The sequence below is a fragment of the Peromyscus eremicus genome, chromosome 4 (assembly GCF_949786415.1).
Source record: "Peromyscus eremicus chromosome 4, PerEre_H2_v1, whole genome shotgun sequence".
Classification (NCBI taxonomy): domain Eukaryota; kingdom Metazoa; phylum Chordata; class Mammalia; order Rodentia; family Cricetidae; genus Peromyscus; species Peromyscus eremicus.
The window spans coordinates 13,565,019-13,581,837 of record NC_081419.1 but is presented as its reverse complement, the minus strand read 5'-3'; the positions used below and the strand labels follow the sequence as shown (position 1 = coordinate 13,581,837).

Genomic DNA, 16,819 nt, shown 5'->3' with positions numbered 1-16,819 from the left:
AGGATCACCAGCACAGAGGTGACACTTCCCAGAGTGGATTGGACCCTCCTACATGGTCATTAACCAAGAAAATGCTTTATAGACTTACCAATCTCTTGGGGGTATTTTCTCAACTGAAGTTCCCTCTTCTCAGATGACCCTTGCTGTGTCAAGTTGACAAAAAAAGCTTAACTAGCACAGTGTCCCATTTGTAATCCCAGTCCTCTGAAAGTAGAGACAGGAAGTTCTCATGAACAAGCTGGCTAGCTGCCCCCTAGCTGAATTGGTAAGCTCTGAGCCCAAATGAAAGACCCTGCTTCAATATAAAAGGTGGGGGGTGATTAGGGAAGACACCCGGCATCATCAGCTTCTGGCTTTCACATGCACATACATGCAAACACACACACACACACACACACACACACACACACACACACACACACGAGAAAGAGAGACAGAGACAGAGACAGAAACAGAGTCAGAGAGAGACAAACAGAGAGATCAAGAGGAACTTCATGTGAATCTGCTTTTCAAGCTGTAGCTCCTTATAAATGCAAAGATAATACAGCTATTTTATTCCACTAAAATCACTGTAGTCAATAAAGCAAGTGAGATAAATGATTTTATTCCACAAAGTTTACTCCTTATAAAAACTAGCAGTAAAGCTTTGGATGAAAATGTGGTAAGATGTTCTGCATCTGATCCAGCCGACACAGAGAGGGAAGCCAGCCACAGGAGGGTTCAGCTTTCCTTTCAGTCTTCCGCTTTGTTGGGGTGTATACGGTTGCTTCTTCTTGTCAGGATCTGAGAGATCTTGAGTGCCACAGAGCAATGTGTCTGAAAACCCCTAAGTGTGGACACAGATGGTTACATTCACATTTCTTAATTTATGTATTAACAGCTATATAATATATATTATACATAGTATATAGCTGGAGCTCTCTTCATTAGTTTTGTGATGGTGTCATGATTTAACTATACGACTGTGCCAAAGATACCCAATATTTTACCACTATTTCCCCAACAGCCTACACCAGCATTTAGATCATTGCATGAATATATTGGAGGACATCAATCACCTTTGAGTGAAAGACCCAACAACTTCTTTCTTCCTATTCTAGGCTCAGATTTTATTACCCTTTAACCTGCACTTGGATGTATGTGTTAGTTTGCTTCTTTATTGTTGTGATAAAACATTTATCAAAAACAACTTGGCAAAGAAAAGATTTACTTCATTTTACTCTTCCGGGTACCAGGTAACAGTCCATCACCAAGGAAAGTCAGAACAAGAACTTAGGACAGGAACCCAGAGACTGGAACTGAAGCAGAGACCACAGAGGAATGCTGCTTTCTCTACACAGCTTGTTCAGCTTGCTTTCTTATACACCCTAGGACCCCACCACCACCACCACCACCTAGGTGTGGCACCAACCACAGTGGTCTGAGACCCTCCCACATCAATCACTAATCAAGAAATGCCCTGCAGACTTGCCTACAAACCAATATAATGGAGGCATTTTCTCAATGAATTTTTTTTCTTCCCAGATGAGCCTGGCTTGTTGTAGGCTGACAAAAACTAACCAGCATAGCATGAGCAAACCTGCTTCCCAGTAAAGGATGGGCCAGGACAACAATGCTCATGTAAGAAGGAAGAGCCTTGAGGGCTAGGATGGTGGAGGCAAAGGCAAGGTTCTCTTGGCAGAAAACACCCATTAGAAGACTGACCTTAGTGCACCACAATCATCTCAAAGTCAGTGATGTGTGTTTTTCCCAGATCTTGGGTCAGAAAGAGTGGACAGCTTCCTTTGGAGCAGACAGCGATGAACCAACCAGGGAAGGCTGCGGACTCGAACGTTGAGGTGGTGCCACTCTTGTTTTGGTAGAAGAGGGAAGCTTTTACAGGTTCCCTTTGGTGGTACAGTTCCATTATGTCCCCTTCCTGGTGGGTGAGAAGGAGATCCCAGGAAGAAACATCACCACCTCAGCTGTGCACTTGTCTGTAACACCAGTCCCCACCTATTAAAGCAGGCCTGGAGACTTCGGGTTCTTTCTAGAGTATTAAGAATCACACACCCCAAATACATGTTAAGAGTAGAGTAGCAACATTAGGACACGAGTTTCAAATTTGCTTGTCTGGAGTTTGATATTTCTAGTGTTTTAAGATAAAGTCTTTCTGTGTACCTCCAGTGCTGAGATGAGAGGCAGGTGCCACCATGTCCAGCTGTTTCAGCTATCCCTGCCCCCCCCCCCCCCCCCCCCCCCCCCGCAGCCAGCCTAGCCTAGTTGGTGAGCTCCAGACTTAGTGAGAGATCCTGTCTTAAAAATAATGTAGGGAGGGTGGTGGTGGTGGTGGTGGTGGTGGTGGTGGTGGCGGTGGCGGCGGCGGTGGTGCACGCCTTTAATCCCAGCACTTGGGAGGCAGAGGCAAGTGGATCTCTGTGTTTGGGGCCTGGTCTGAAAAGTGAGTTCCTGGACAGCCAGGACTGTTACACAGAGAAACCTTGTCTCAAAAAAACAATAATAATAATAATAATAATAATAATAATAATAATACAGGGAGAGATGAAGGAAGATACCCAGTGTCAACCTCTGACCTATACCCACATGTGCACACACATGCACATAGACACATGATCATATGAACACACACACACACACACACACACACACACACACACACACACACACGAGTAACTCTAAAAACCTTCCTTGACAAAACTTACTTTTGTAAAATAAAACAAAAACTTACTTTGGAAAGCTACTTTCAAATACCCTATAACTTTTTCTTGTTCTTTGGTGATGCATGTACCCTCGGGGGAACAATAAATTTGTGTGAGGATAGCCTGTGAATTGCCTTTTAAAAGATTTGGGAATCAGGGTTTCTGTCAAGTGGGAGCTTTATGGGACAGATGGGCTCCTCACCCCTGGCCAAACGAGAGCCGACCCTTATTTCTAAACTCACCTTGAGCCGCAGCACGGGCTGCTCCCCTTCCTTTGTGCAGAACAGGCAGCGTTCAGGCTTGCTCAGTCCCAGATACATGGGATCCCCCCTGCCCTTCTCAAGAGTCTCCAGATATTGGCATGGGAGTAAGGTGACTGTGACTGGGAATGCAAGAGCAGAAATCGGGGTTCAGTCCATGCTTCCAAAGCACCGCTCTAAACTAGAGACAAAGAAACAGGGCCTTGCCAACCTTCATGTCCCCCGCCACTCACCACCTGGCTCACACAGGCATCCCATTTGGGTAACTCTTTCCGTTAGAGAAGATCGGCATCTCATAGACTCAAAGATTAATCTCATAGATCTTTCTCTGCGATTTGGTTCTTTGAAATGTCACAGAAAACAAGACTTCCACCATTTCCTCAACCTTCCACTCCTGGGGTCACCTCTCTTTCTCTTGTCTCATCCTATAGCTGTCCAAGCCTGTGACTGCCCTCTATACTACACTGCCCTGCAATGCTCCTCCAGGTAAGGATAGCCAACACATGTGCAGGGAAGTGAAAGGCTGAGGACAGACCCACAACATGAGCCAGAGGGGCTGCCACAAAGGGCCTGGGCTACTCACCCGGGACCGTTTGTTCTTTCCTAGGGACTGCAGTAAGGATATCATTATGAAGAACCCACACACGACTACTAAGGTCCTGAATATGTCTTAGCCAAGGTGTCTTTCTGCTTAGTTCTGTAAAGAAAGGGAAAATGCAGATATGTAAGGAAAAAAGGCACAGAACAACCCCTTCTCCCCCCCGCCCCGCCCCCATTTTCCAATCTTTCCCACTTTACGTTGTCCTTGATTTATGACCAACATTAAGGTGATGTTGTTTCAGAACTGCCAACCTAGCTCCAGTGTTACGTATGTGCAGATTGACCCTAAGGGAGGAACAGAGTTAGAACTAAGTCCCAGTTTGACCCCGGATCAGAGGAGCTGGTGATCAGCCTAATAGCCAGTCAGACTCTCTAACCCAAGTCTTACCAAGATCCCTCTCCATCCTTAGACTCAGCTTACTGCCCAAAAGAAACAGCTCCCCTATAACTCCCATGCAGGCAGTCCTGAGGTCCAGGAGGACATTGAGTACCAAGGCCAGAGCCAAACAGCAAGAGATCAGAGATCAGGGACTGAAAACCACAGGCTGCGTCTCCAACCTGGTTACAGAGAAACTGTGTCTGCACACTACAGAACAACGGCTGCCTGCTACTGTACCTGTGCTGCGTAACTGGGGAACTAGAGCTCCTGCTGTGCTCAGCTTCTCTGACAGGCTCTACTGGGGCCCATGCCTTTTTATCCAGAACATGAAGGAAGGAAGTTTTGCCTCAGAGGATCTGGGACTGCCTGGCACCCTAGATAATTACTAGTTCCTTGTGCTAGAGGACTCGCTAAGTCTTTATTGGAATGAATGTCAACGGTAGCATGGCTGTGACTTATCAGAGTGCCGTGCGATGGGAGGGCATGCTAAGCCTGTGAGAGTAGCAAGCAGGAAATACAGTTACAGACTCTGACTGACTGAGGAAAGAAACATTATGGGATTTCCCCAGGGTGGATGCCTGGGCTAGGTGATGTAAGATGAGGTACTAGAATATTGCTCATTCGGAAGGAGCCTGTAGCAAGTGCTAGGGTCAATGTGGAGAAGACCCTGTCCTGAGTCCTGTGAAGCTTTTAACCTGGTACTAGTCACCTTAGGCTGACTGGAGGGGATGCTCCTCTTTCTCCCAGCCCACGAGCCTGCTGCTTCTCCACCAACAAACTTGACCCAAAGCAGTGCCACTTCCTGGACTGCCTGCTCACACCTCAGCGGACTTAAGTCATTATCTTGTTATAGGATAAGGAAGCCTGAAGGAAACTGCACACCTCGGGGTGCTCCCTTCTGAACCCCATTTAGGCACAGAACACACCCAAACACCGATTTCCAACACAAAGAGATTCTTTATTAAGCAAGATGAAGAGACAAGGTGGTTGAATTGGACAGAATCAGCAGCAAATGGCTCTGCAGGAGTGATGTGTAAAGGGAGAAAGGGGAGGTTGGTGTTAGGATGAGCCAGGATGAGTTGGTAGGCTCTTATTCAACATGTTACTTGGTGTAGTCAAGTGGGAAATTTTGATAGCTGGACCTTGGTGGTTAGCCTCAGTGTAGCCAAATAGGAAGTTTTGATAGCTGGACCTTGGTGGTTAGCCTCAGGAAAGAGTCAGGCATAAGGAAGTGGCTAAATAAGGGAATGGACCTTGATGGCCAGCTTTAGGAATGTGGAAGTGCCTAAGAATCTACTGGTTTAGCAAGAGAGAGGGAAGTGGGGAGGGGTGGGGAGGCAGGGCCTGACTATGCCATGTTTATCTTGTTTGGGCCTGTTAGAGCTCTTCAAAGCCTAGCTGTCAGATGGTCTGAGACAACAGTGCCTATCATTAGATAAATCCAAAAGGAAACTGAGGCAAAAATTTTGATGCTTTATCCCATATCTGAGTTCACAGTCTGCCTCCAATAGATCCCAGAACATGTCACCTTCATACCTTATTGGCTTCCATCTCAGGGAACATGCTACCAACAAATTAAGGGACTAGTGGATAAAGTCCCAGACTCCCTGTCCTCTGGTGGGAGAATGTTCAGGCTTCTCAGAGGGCCCCTAGCTGCTCCCAGCCATAGTTACCTATAAAAGTAACTAGTATTCATGGCGTCATTCTGGAGTCATCTCCTAATCAAGTTCCCTGCTATAAGGACAACCCCAACTAAGACAGCAGTTCAGTGTTCAAAAGGAAGATACTTGTGCTCAAATGATAGGTGTTCAAAATAAACCTTTCCACAGTCCCAGTTGCGCACACACTTGATTCTAAAGCATAGACTGTGAATGATGTTTGGGCATCATCTGGCATCTTGTCAGAAATACAGAAACTTGGGCTTTACTCCAACCTATAGAATCAAGATCTGAAAGAAAAGAACATTAAAATTGCTATATCATCAGGAGTGGTGGCACATGCCTGCCTTTAATTCCAGTACTCATGAGGCAGAGGCAGGTAGATCTCTGTGAGTTTGAGCTCAGCCTGGTCTACATGGTAAGTTCCAGGACAGCCAGGACTATATAGAGAGACCGTCATGCCTTCTGTAGTTTATAGCACACATCCATGCTCAGAACATAATCAAATCAACACAAAAAGAAAGAAGTGTGGGCTCTGGGCATGCTTGGGGATGGGAGGAAACAGGTCCAAAGCCCTGAAGCCATTTTTTCCTTTAATCTCTGAAAACTATGCAAATGGGCTTTGTTGGTACCAGACAGAAGGATAGAAAGATGAAAAGAAGCCATTTCTGGAGAGTCATGGGACCAGGTACAAGGATCTTGGATTATATAAAAGAAATGCACTCATAACTTCACCGAGATGAGATTTCATAAAATTAAAGACAAAAGTCAAATAGTAAAACTAACAAATAGTAAAAATGCATTTCCTCCACGGAAACCAAAGACTGACAATAATGGGAGTGAGAAGACAGTAGAATAATATCCCAAATGCTGAATTCAGTTGGACTTTTGGGTAAGGAGGCTGAGTACAGGCTGACGGTTTGAGGCAGGAAGGAGTCACGATTTAAAATAATAGGCTTTATCTTAGAAAAAGAAACAGAGAAAGAGCCTTGGGAATCCAAGAAGGAAGTAAAAGGATTCCTGAAAAAGCCAGAGAGAGAGAGAGAGAGAGAGAGAGAGAGAGAGAGAGAGAGAGAGAGAGAGAGAGAGGAGAGGGAGAAAGAGAGAGAGAACACAGAGAAGTAACCTGAGTACAACCTCAGCCATAGAGTTCCATGGGTGGGAAGGGGAAATAGAAGCACCTTCCAAAAAGGTAAATGATCCTCTCCTGGGGACAAATCACAGCCCTCATAAGCTTCAAGTACAGTTGCAGGTTTTAGTGAGAAGGGCAGACAGCAGTGGAGAGAAAGCCTAGGATGTCAAACTGTATTACTTAGGGGACTGCAGGCAGGCAGTATCTGAGAATCTGGTGGTCAAAGCTGAGCTACCCTAGCGTCCTAATTAAGGAGCATCCACAGGTCAGAGACTCAGTTAGGTCTGACCCAACCCCTGAGTGAGGAAAGGCACATGCAGGCAGGTGTGCAAAGCAGGAGGACCAGTCACTGGAAAGACAAAGGATATAAACAGCGAAAGGACTAGCTCAGTCTGGAAGTGCACAGGAAGAGACAGCCCACCTTGGATGGTCAGACACTGACCTCATCAACCAAAACTAACTCGAAGAGTTTGGTGGCTTTGAGCCCAAGGCCAGTATGTAGATCTAATTTGGGAGTCTCCTTTGTTCACTGCGACAGAGTCTGAGAACTCTGAAGTTCTAGGGTTGTACAAGTGTCTTAGGGTTTCTATTACTGTGAAGAGACACCATGACCACAGCAAGTCTTAATAAGGAAAACATTTAATTGGAGCTGGAATGTAGTTCAAAGGTTGAGTCCATTGGCATCACAGCAGGAAGCATGACAAGGCACAGGCAGACCTGGTGCTGGAGAAGGAGCTGAGGGTTCTACATTCAGATTGGCAGACAGCAGGAAGAGAGTGAGATACTGAGCCTGGCTTGAGCATCTGAGACCTAAAAGCCTACCCCCACTGACACACTTCCTCCAACATGACCACACCTACTCTGACAAGGCCACATCTCTTAATAGTGCCACTCCTCATGAGTCTATGGGTGGCATTTTCATTCAAACCAAAACAACAAGACACCCACAACTGTATTTCTCCATCAGGGCAATTAATACCAAGCATGTCTTGAAAGTATGAAGACTTCTGTGCTGCTTGCTTCTCATACTCTTAATGCACTTGGGAGACATGCCAGTTAAAATATTAGCCAGACCCTCCAATCTGGGGAGCCTCAGGAGAAGATAATATGGGGACCGTGCAATGTAAAGCTGAGTACTGCCAGCAAAGGCCCCTGTTATATGGAGAAAGAACGCTACCACTGTAATGACAGCTCTGGTGGACACCAAACACTTGTCCAGACTCAGTCCAGACTCAGCAACAGCATAAACCATTGAAAAAATGTGCATTCACCAATGCAATGGACCCTTGGCCCACTCTTTGGATACAACGAGCAGTTTTCAATTTTTGAGGGACCAGAAAGAAGCTAATCTGACACCCCATTTTCCTCCTTTTACTTTTTATAATTCTTCTCTCTACCCTCACCTTCATGTAGAGCAAGATTTTAACTTTGTTGTATTTCTCAGTTTTCTGGTTTGTTATTCTCCTGCATACATCCATCCAATTTTATTTATTAATTTTTCCCATTTGGGCCAAATATTTTTCTTTTCCTTAATTTCTTTAAAATTTTTTTTTTTTTAGTTTTAACATTTTCCCTTTTTGCCCCATCTGTGTATTTGATAGTACTCTGACTTTATCTTATTAAGGGGACTAAGGATTAATTTTGATATTCAGATTTTTATTTTTAGTAACTTATTTGTGTTTTTGAACTTTGTCATCATTGGTAAATTTTTTAATTTCCGTTTCTGAATTTGTTTCTTTTCTAGACCTTTCCTCCTTTTTCTATCCTTCCATATTCATTTAACCTAGCTTCTCTATTTCTTTTCCACCCATCCCTTTCTTTGTCATTAATTTTCTATGCCGTTGTTACTCTAAATGATTCTTCACTTCACAGCACACTTTCCAGTAATTCTTCCTGTCTCATTTCTGTTGTCACTGATGATGTACTCTGACGTGCTGGTGGGATACAGTGTGTTTTAAGTGTATTTCTATATCCTGTATGGTATGATGCTTCTGCTGCAGGAGTTTGCTTTCTCTTTACTGAGTGGCACTGGGGACTGAGACTTGCAGAGTAGGTTGCTCAATAAAAAGGTAACTCCCACCCATCCATAGAAATATGCAAACCAGCAGATGTACAAATTGCAACACAGAGTTGGAAAGAAACATGAAAAAGTGAAGCAACATGGCTTCTCCAAAAGATCCTAACTATTGAACATAAAATAAGTAAAATTCTAGATGAAGATTTCCACAGTTTACTGGTAAAAATGATCAAGGACTTGAGAGTACACATAAACAAAGAGGTGAATTCAATCTGTGGCTTTTATAGAGGAAAAAGTCTGCAAAATGAAATTTAGAAACTCAGCAATGGCCTGGAGGGATAGCTCAGCTGGTAAAGGCTGGGCTCACAACCAAAAATATAAGAAACTCAGCAATGTGTATGAAAAAGTTGATTACATCGAGGCAAAGTTCACCAAGAAAATTGACATTAATGAAATTAATTAAATGGAGACTAAAGAACAACGTACAATATCAAAGAGATGGTTCTTCGAAAAGTTAGTAAGATTTACAAATTCTTAGCTAATCTGATGAAAAGAGGGAGAACACTTAAATTAATAAAATTGAGATAAAAATATGTCATGAGCAGATGAGATCTATAAGATCTATACTAAAGATAAATTTATGTATAACAAATATTTATATGCAATGTTTATAATAAATAATTTAGAAAAAAAGGGGTGTTGTTATACTGGATCTGAAGAAATACAGAGTATCTTTAGAAGTTACTATGAAAATTTATACACTGGAAAGCTGGATAAGCCAGAAAAAACAGAAGAATTTCTATGTGCACATCATCTACCAAAACAAAGCCCTGAAGATATGAACAACTTAAACAGACTCATTACAAGCAATTAGATTGAAGCTGTTATTAAAAACCTCCTCCTTTTAAGGAAAATTCCAGAACCAGACAAGATTCAGGGGAAAAATAAAAATATTGAAAATGAAAAATTCAATGAACCACATAAAGGACATAGTAGATAGCATCACCAATGGTCTATCTAAGCAGTGGAAAAAATATCAGGGACGGAGGGGAGTAATGAAATGCTGCATTCTAACAACAAAGAAAAATAAATGAGCAAGCATGACCACAATGTCCAAGAAATCTGGGGTACCATCAAAAGACCATACCTAATATCCACAGGGTAGAATGAGCTGACAAAAATACCAACATCATGAAGACTATGTTGGATAAAGTAACAGCAGAAAATTTCTCAAATCTAGCAATATAAGCAGACATTGAAATGTAAGAGGATTTATAAGTCCAAATAGACTTGATTAGGGAAAAACCTCTCCGTAACCTATTATGTTGAGATGTCAAAAACACAAAGCAAAGAAACAATATTAAAAGCTGTGAGGGCAAAATACCTCCTCATCTATGAAAGACAGAAACATGAGAATAACACTGTATTTCTTATCAGCAAGCTTCAAAGACAGAAAATCATGGAATGATACACTTCAAACCCTGAAAGTAAATAACTGCCAACCAACAGTGCCATATTCAACAAAGATTCTCCCTTTTGTTGAAAAATAGATTCTTTTCTCATATAATGTATCCTGATTACAGTTTTCCCTTCCTCTACTCCCCCCAGTTCCCCACTCCTTTCCTCTCCTCCTCTCCTCCCATACAGATCCACTCCCTTTCTTTTCCTCATTAGAAAGGAACAGGCTTCTGAGAGACAACAACAAAACGTAACCAAATAAAACATAGTAAGATAAAACAAAAGCCATCACACAAAGTTGGACAAGGCAAACCAAAAGTAAGAAAAGATCCCCAAGAGAAGGAGCAAGAATGAGAGACCCTGTTGCTGCCATACTCAGGAGTCCCATAAAAATACAAAACTGAAAGGTGTAGTATCTGCTGAGAGGACCTTTGCAGACCTGAGTAGGCCTCATGCTTGCTGCTTCAGTCTCTGAGTTCATATGAGCCCTGCTCAGTTGATTTAGAGGGCCTTGTTCTCCTGGTGTGCTCCATCCCCTCTGGCTCTTCCATTTTTTCTGTCTCCTATTCTGCAGAGTTTGGATGTGCTCTGTATTCATTTTCACCCAATTCTTGAAAGTCTTTAATTTCTGTCTTGACCCATTTTTTCCATTCAGTAGAGCTGTTCAATTTCCATGAATTTGTAGGCTTTTTGTTATTTCTGTTGTTGCTGATATCCAGCTTTAATGCATGGTGGTCTGATAGGATGCAGAGTTATTTCAATTTTCTTGTGTCTGTTCAGACTTGCTTTGTGTCTGAGTATATGGTCAATTTTGGAGAAAGTTCCATGAAGCGAAGAGAGGAAGGTATATTCTTTAGTGTTTGGGTGAAATGTTTTGTAAGTATCTTTTAGGTTCATTTTGTTTACAACATTGGTTAGCTCCAATATTTCTCTACTTAGTTTTTGTCTGGGTGATCTGTCTATTGGTGAGAGTAAAGTGTTGAAGTCTCCCACTATCAGCATGTGAGGGTCAATATGTGATTTAAGCTGTAGTAGTGTTTCTTTTACAAACTTGGGTACCCTTGTGTTCGGACACAGATATTAAGAATTGCAATGTCCTCTTGGTGAATTTTTTTCCTTTGATGAATGTGTGGTGTCCTTCCCTGTCTCTTCTGATTAGTTTCAGGTTGAAATCTATTTTGTTAGATATTAAAAAGGTTACAGCAGTTTGCTTCTTAGGTTTATTTGCTTTACCTGAGGCCGTGTCTATCCTTGATGTTGAGGTGTGTGTCTTGGATGCAGCAGAAAGATGGATCCTGTTTTTGCATCCATCCTGTTAGTCTGTGTCTTCTCACTAGAAAATCGAATCTATTGACAATGAGAGATATCAATGATGAATGATCATTGATTCTTGTTATTTTGTTGGTGTTGTTGTGTGTGTGTGTTTCTCTGTAGGGCTGGATTTGTAAACAAATATTCTTAAATTTGGCTTTGTCATGGTATGTATTATTTTTTCTGTCTATGATGATTGAAAGTTTTGCTGGCTATAGTAGTCTGGGCTAGCAGCTGTGGTCTCTGAGAGTCTGCAGCACATCTGTTCAGGTCCTTCTGGCTTTTAGAGTCTCCATTGAGAAGTCTGATGTAATTCTGAGAGGTCTGCCTTAATATGTTACTTGGTATTCTTCCCTTGCAGCTTCTAATATTCTTTTTTTCTTCCGTACATTTAGTGTTTTAATTATTAAATGCCATTTGTCTTTTTTTAATTAATGTATTTATTTATGCATGAATGTTCTGTCTGCATGTACACTTACATGCTAGAAGAGGGCATCAGATCTCGGTATAGATGGTTGTGAGCCACCATGCACCTTATGTTTGCTGGGAATTGAACTGAAAGACCCCTGGAAAAGCAATCAATGCTCTTAAACACTGAGCCACCTTTCCAGCCCCAAGGGGACTTTCTTTTCTGGTTCAATTTATTTTGTGTTCTGTATGCTTCTTGTACATTTACAGGCACCTCTTTTTTAGGTTAGGAAAATTTTCTTCTATGATTTTGTTGAATTCTTTCTGGGCCCTTGACCTGCTTTTCCTTTCCTTTCTCCATTCCTATTATTCTTGATTTAGTCTTTCCACAGTCTTCCAGCTTTCCTGGATGTTTTGTGTCATGAGTCTTTTTGATTTAACATTTTCTTTGACCAATGTATCCATTTCTTCTATCATGTGTTCAATGCCTGAGAGTCTCTTTTCTGTCTTGCATTCTATTGGTGAAGCTTCTCTCTGTAGTTCCTGTTCCAATACCTAATTTTTTTTATTACCAGAATTCCCTCAGTTTGGGTTTTCTTTATTGATTCTATTTCTATTTTCAGGTCTTGAACAATTTTATTCAGTTCCTTCTACTGTTTGTTTGTGTTTTCCTGGATTTCTTTAAGGGATTTATTCATTTCCTCTTTAAGGACCTCTATCATCATCATATGCTTCAGCTATGTTGGAAGGGCCTGCTGTGTTAGGGTTGCTGGGCTCTTGTGGAGACATAGTGATTTTTACACCAGTGTCCAGACATCTGGGATTGGGAAAATTACAATTCTAGCCACTGGTATCTAGTTTTGTCTTTGTTGGGTGGTTGTTTTGTTCTTTGGTTTCTGTTTCTGTAAGTGTGACAGCTCTGAAGGAAAATGTATCCTGGTAGGCAGAAGCCAAGGAATACCTCTAAGTGTTACAGCTCTAAAGGGAAAGGTATTCCAACAGAAGTGTTACAGCTCTGTTCTGGTGGGAGAGGGTGGGGGAGACACGGCTTACCCAGCAAAGTGTTACAGTCCTTGCTCCAGAAATGTTTCTCTAATGCAAGTGTAACAACTCTGCTCCTTTTTGTTCTGGAGAAGTGTTTCAGCTCTGCTTAGCTTCCCTAGAATATAACAACTCTGCTCCAGCAAGGGACAGTTTTCTCAGTCAAAGTGTTACAGTTCTGCTCTGCTCTGCTCCTGTTCCACTTCATTCCTTTCTGGCAAGAGCCATTACAGATTTGCTCTGCTTTGGAGAAAGTTGTTAGAGCTCTCCTCTGCTTCTCTCCAGGGAAAGAAAGACATTATAACAAACCTCACTCAAAAGATTTATTTAGAGGGGAGAATCCAAGAGAGTGGCTGCCTCTGCCAGGGTGGAAAAAAGTAGCCCCAAATTGAACAGGTATAGGCCTTATATAGGGTTTCTTAGGGGTGGAGCTTTCTAGGGTAAAGATTTTCAGGGTGAGGATTGGTAGGATCTCAAGTCCTGAGCTTGGGAGAAGCTCATTGATTGGTTGGATTTCATGCTCAGGGACTGTTTGTTTTTTGTGCTCAGGGATTGGTTGGATTTAAGTGCTAAATTGGTTAGGGGCAGGGTGTGTTTCCTTGGCTCCGGTCTCGGGGCCAGGGAGTTCTTTCACTGGCTCTTTTTATTCTACGTTTCCTCTCTGGATTTTAGGAGAGTGTAGTGGCTGTATTGTCTTATAGGAAATATTCTGTGGACTTGACAGGTGTGACTACTGGGAGTTCCAGGTAAAATGTGTTTCTGGATATTGGGAGCTGGTACTTAGTAATGGAGATAGGCCAAGGGTCTGAAGGGGTTAACAGAATGGAGGAAGCAGAGTGTCTCATCAGGTTCTGCTTATTTAGTCTCTTTGAAATAGCAGAGAGTGAAGAGAGAAGTCACTCTAGAAATTCTTCTACAGGGCTGGGGACGAGACTGGGGGATTGGATCTAGAGGAACAGAAGGAGAAGGGAAGAACTACAGTCAGCCTACCTACTTTCTAGACAGGAGTGGCCTGCTGGTTAGCAAGGCATGCCTGTTAGATTGGGGGCTGGGATAAAGCCCCAAGTGGAGGAGAAGGGTTAGAAGGGGAAGACCTGTGGGATCTAATAGAGATGGAGTTTGGGGAGGCTGCCACAGGTGTTCTGCTGTAGAGTTGGGAATTAGACTGGAGGATCTCAGGGATCAGAGGGAGAGGGTAAAGGTCTGCCTAATGATAAGTTTTTAAATTGACATGTTGAAAATATTTCAAGGCAAGTACACATTAAGGCAGCTTGTGACCATCAAGTCAGCACTGCAGAAGATACCTGGGGATATTATATACAGAAGAGGAAGAAAAACAGCTTCAATTATGAGAACACAGAAAAGAATAAATTTCCTGAGAGGAATGCTAAACAAATGAAATCTAAAAATGAATCAATTTTGTCAGACATAGTAAATTAGTAAACCCTTGACATTACTATGGAATAAAATAAAGAACAAATAATAATCCAACTCCTAAACCAACTAAATTACATAAAGTAATGAATAGATCTCGATAGTAATATTAAATGCAAATTACCTCAACTTACCAATTAAAATTAATGTAACCATCCCACTTGGTTAAAAATCTACATTCAAATGTCTGTTATCAGTAATGGACACACCCCTAACTTAGAGTCAAAGATAGAAAACTAGAAACTGAACAAACTGGCAGAACCATTCTGATACCTGATAAAGTAGACTTCAAACAAAAATTAGTTAAAGGAGATAAATAAGGGTACTATATATTACTAAAAGAAACACTTAATCAAGAAAATATAATAACCATAAAAACATATGCATCAAACATTAGCATTTTCAATTTTATAAAAACAAATACTTAAAAGACATAAAACATCCTGATATAATAATAGGCCTGATTTTAACACCCTGCTCTCATCTCTATGTATCCAAAACTAAAAACCAGTAAGGAAATCCCAGAGTTAAAGTGTACCATAGAGCAAATAGATTTCACAGGTATCTACAGAACATTCCATCCAACAGAAATAGAACCAGGGAATCTTTTTTAAAATAGATCACATTCTAAGCAACAAATTAGCTCTTACTAAATACAGAAGAATCATAATCATCCCTTGTATCTTTTCTGATCATAGTTCAATAAAACCAGAAGCTAACAGTAAGAAAAACTACACAAGTATATGAAGGCTAATATAGTACTTTTGAATGTTGAGTGAATCATTGAAGAAATCAGAGAGCACTTCGAAAGAACAGTACTCAACTTCATATGGAAAAACAAAAAACTCAGTAGCCAAAACAATCTTGTACAATAAAGAAGATCATCACCATCCAGAGGCATCATCATCCCCGACTTCAAGCTATACTATAGATCTCTAGTAATAAAAACATCTTGGTATTGGCGTAAAAATAGACACTTGGATCAATAGAATTGAATTGAAGACCGTGACACTAATTCACACTCCTATAAACATCTGAGTTTTGACAAAGAAGCCAAAACTGTACAATGGAAAAAAGAAAGCGTCTTCAAGAAGTGGTGCTGGCATAACTGGATGTCAACATGTAGAAGATTGCAAATAGATCCATATCTACTGTCCTGCATAAAACTCAAGTCCAAGTGACTCAAAGACCTCAACACAAATCTAGTTACACTGAATCTGATAGAAGAGAAAGTGGTAAGTAGCTTTGAATGCACTGGGCACAGGAGACCACTTCCTAAATATAACACCAGTAGCACAGACACTGAGAGCAACAATTAATAAATGGGACCTCCTGAAAATGAGAAGCTTTTGTAGGGCAAAGGACACTGTCAAAATAACAGACAGCAGCCTACAAAATGGGAAAAGATCTTCACCAACCTTACATCTGACAAGAGGGCCAATCTCCAAAATATATAAAGAATTCAAGAAACTAGACATCAAAATACCAAACAATCCATTTAAAAAATGGGGTACAGATCTAAACAGAGAATTCTCAGCAGAAGAATCTCAAATGGCCAAAATACACTTAAAGAATTACTCAACATCCTTAGCCATCAGAGAAATGCAAATCAAAACAGCTCTGAGATACTATCTTATACCTGTCAGAATGACTAAGATAAAAAAACCAAACACTGATGACAGCCTACGATGGAAAGGAGGTGGAGTAAGGGGAACACTCCTTCATTTCTGATGGGAGTGCGAACTTGTACAGCCACTTTGGAAATCAGTATGGCAGTTTCTCAGAAAATTGGGAATCAGTCTACTTCATGATCCAACAATATCACTCTTAGGCATATATCTAAAGGATGCACATTCATGCCACAAGGATATTTGTTCAGCTATGTTCATAGCAGCATTATTCATAATAGCCAGAACCTGGAAACAACCTAGATGCCCCTCGACCAAAGAATGGATAAAGAAAATGTGGTTCATTTACACAATGGAGTATTACTCAGCAGTAAAAAACAATGACGTCATGAAATTTTCAGTCAAATGGATAGAACTAGAAAAAAAAAAAACATCCTGAGTGAGGTAACCCAAACCCAGAAAGACAAACACAGTATGTAATCACTCATAAGCAGATATTAGACATAAAGCAAAGGATAACCAGGCTACAATCCACAACCCCAGAGAAACTAGGTAACAAGGAGGATCCTAAGAGAGACATGCATGGATCCCCCTAGGAAGGGGAAATAGATATAAGATCTCCTGAGTAAATTGGGAGTGTAGGGGAGGAGACAGGGAGGGGATAAGGAGAGGTGGAAAGAGAACATGAGAGAACAGGATGGTTGAGTTGGGGGAGGGACATTGAGGGAGAGCAAGGAAAGAGATATCTTGATAGAGGGAGCCATTATGCGGTTAGGGAGAAACCTAGTTCTAGG

General features: G+C 41.5%; 1 protein-coding gene across 1 annotated transcript; it reads right to left on the bottom strand.

Moving 5' to 3' along the window:
- Positions 1 to 588: 588 nt before the first annotated feature.
- LOC131908009 (interleukin-36 alpha-like) lies at positions 589 to 14,979 on the bottom strand. The gene is made up of 6 exons (XM_059259078.1): positions 14,936 to 14,979; positions 3,758 to 3,844; positions 3,543 to 3,656; positions 2,942 to 3,081; positions 1,705 to 1,918; positions 589 to 826 (listed from the first exon to the last, which is right to left on the bottom strand). The coding sequence occupies exons 2-5, from the start codon at positions 3,780 to 3,782 to the stop codon at positions 1,706 to 1,708; spliced, it is 492 nt and encodes a 163-aa protein (XP_059115061.1). The 5' UTR covers positions 3,783 to 3,844; positions 14,936 to 14,979; the 3' UTR covers positions 589 to 826; position 1,705.
- Between the last annotated feature and the right edge of the window lie 1,840 nt (positions 14,980 to 16,819).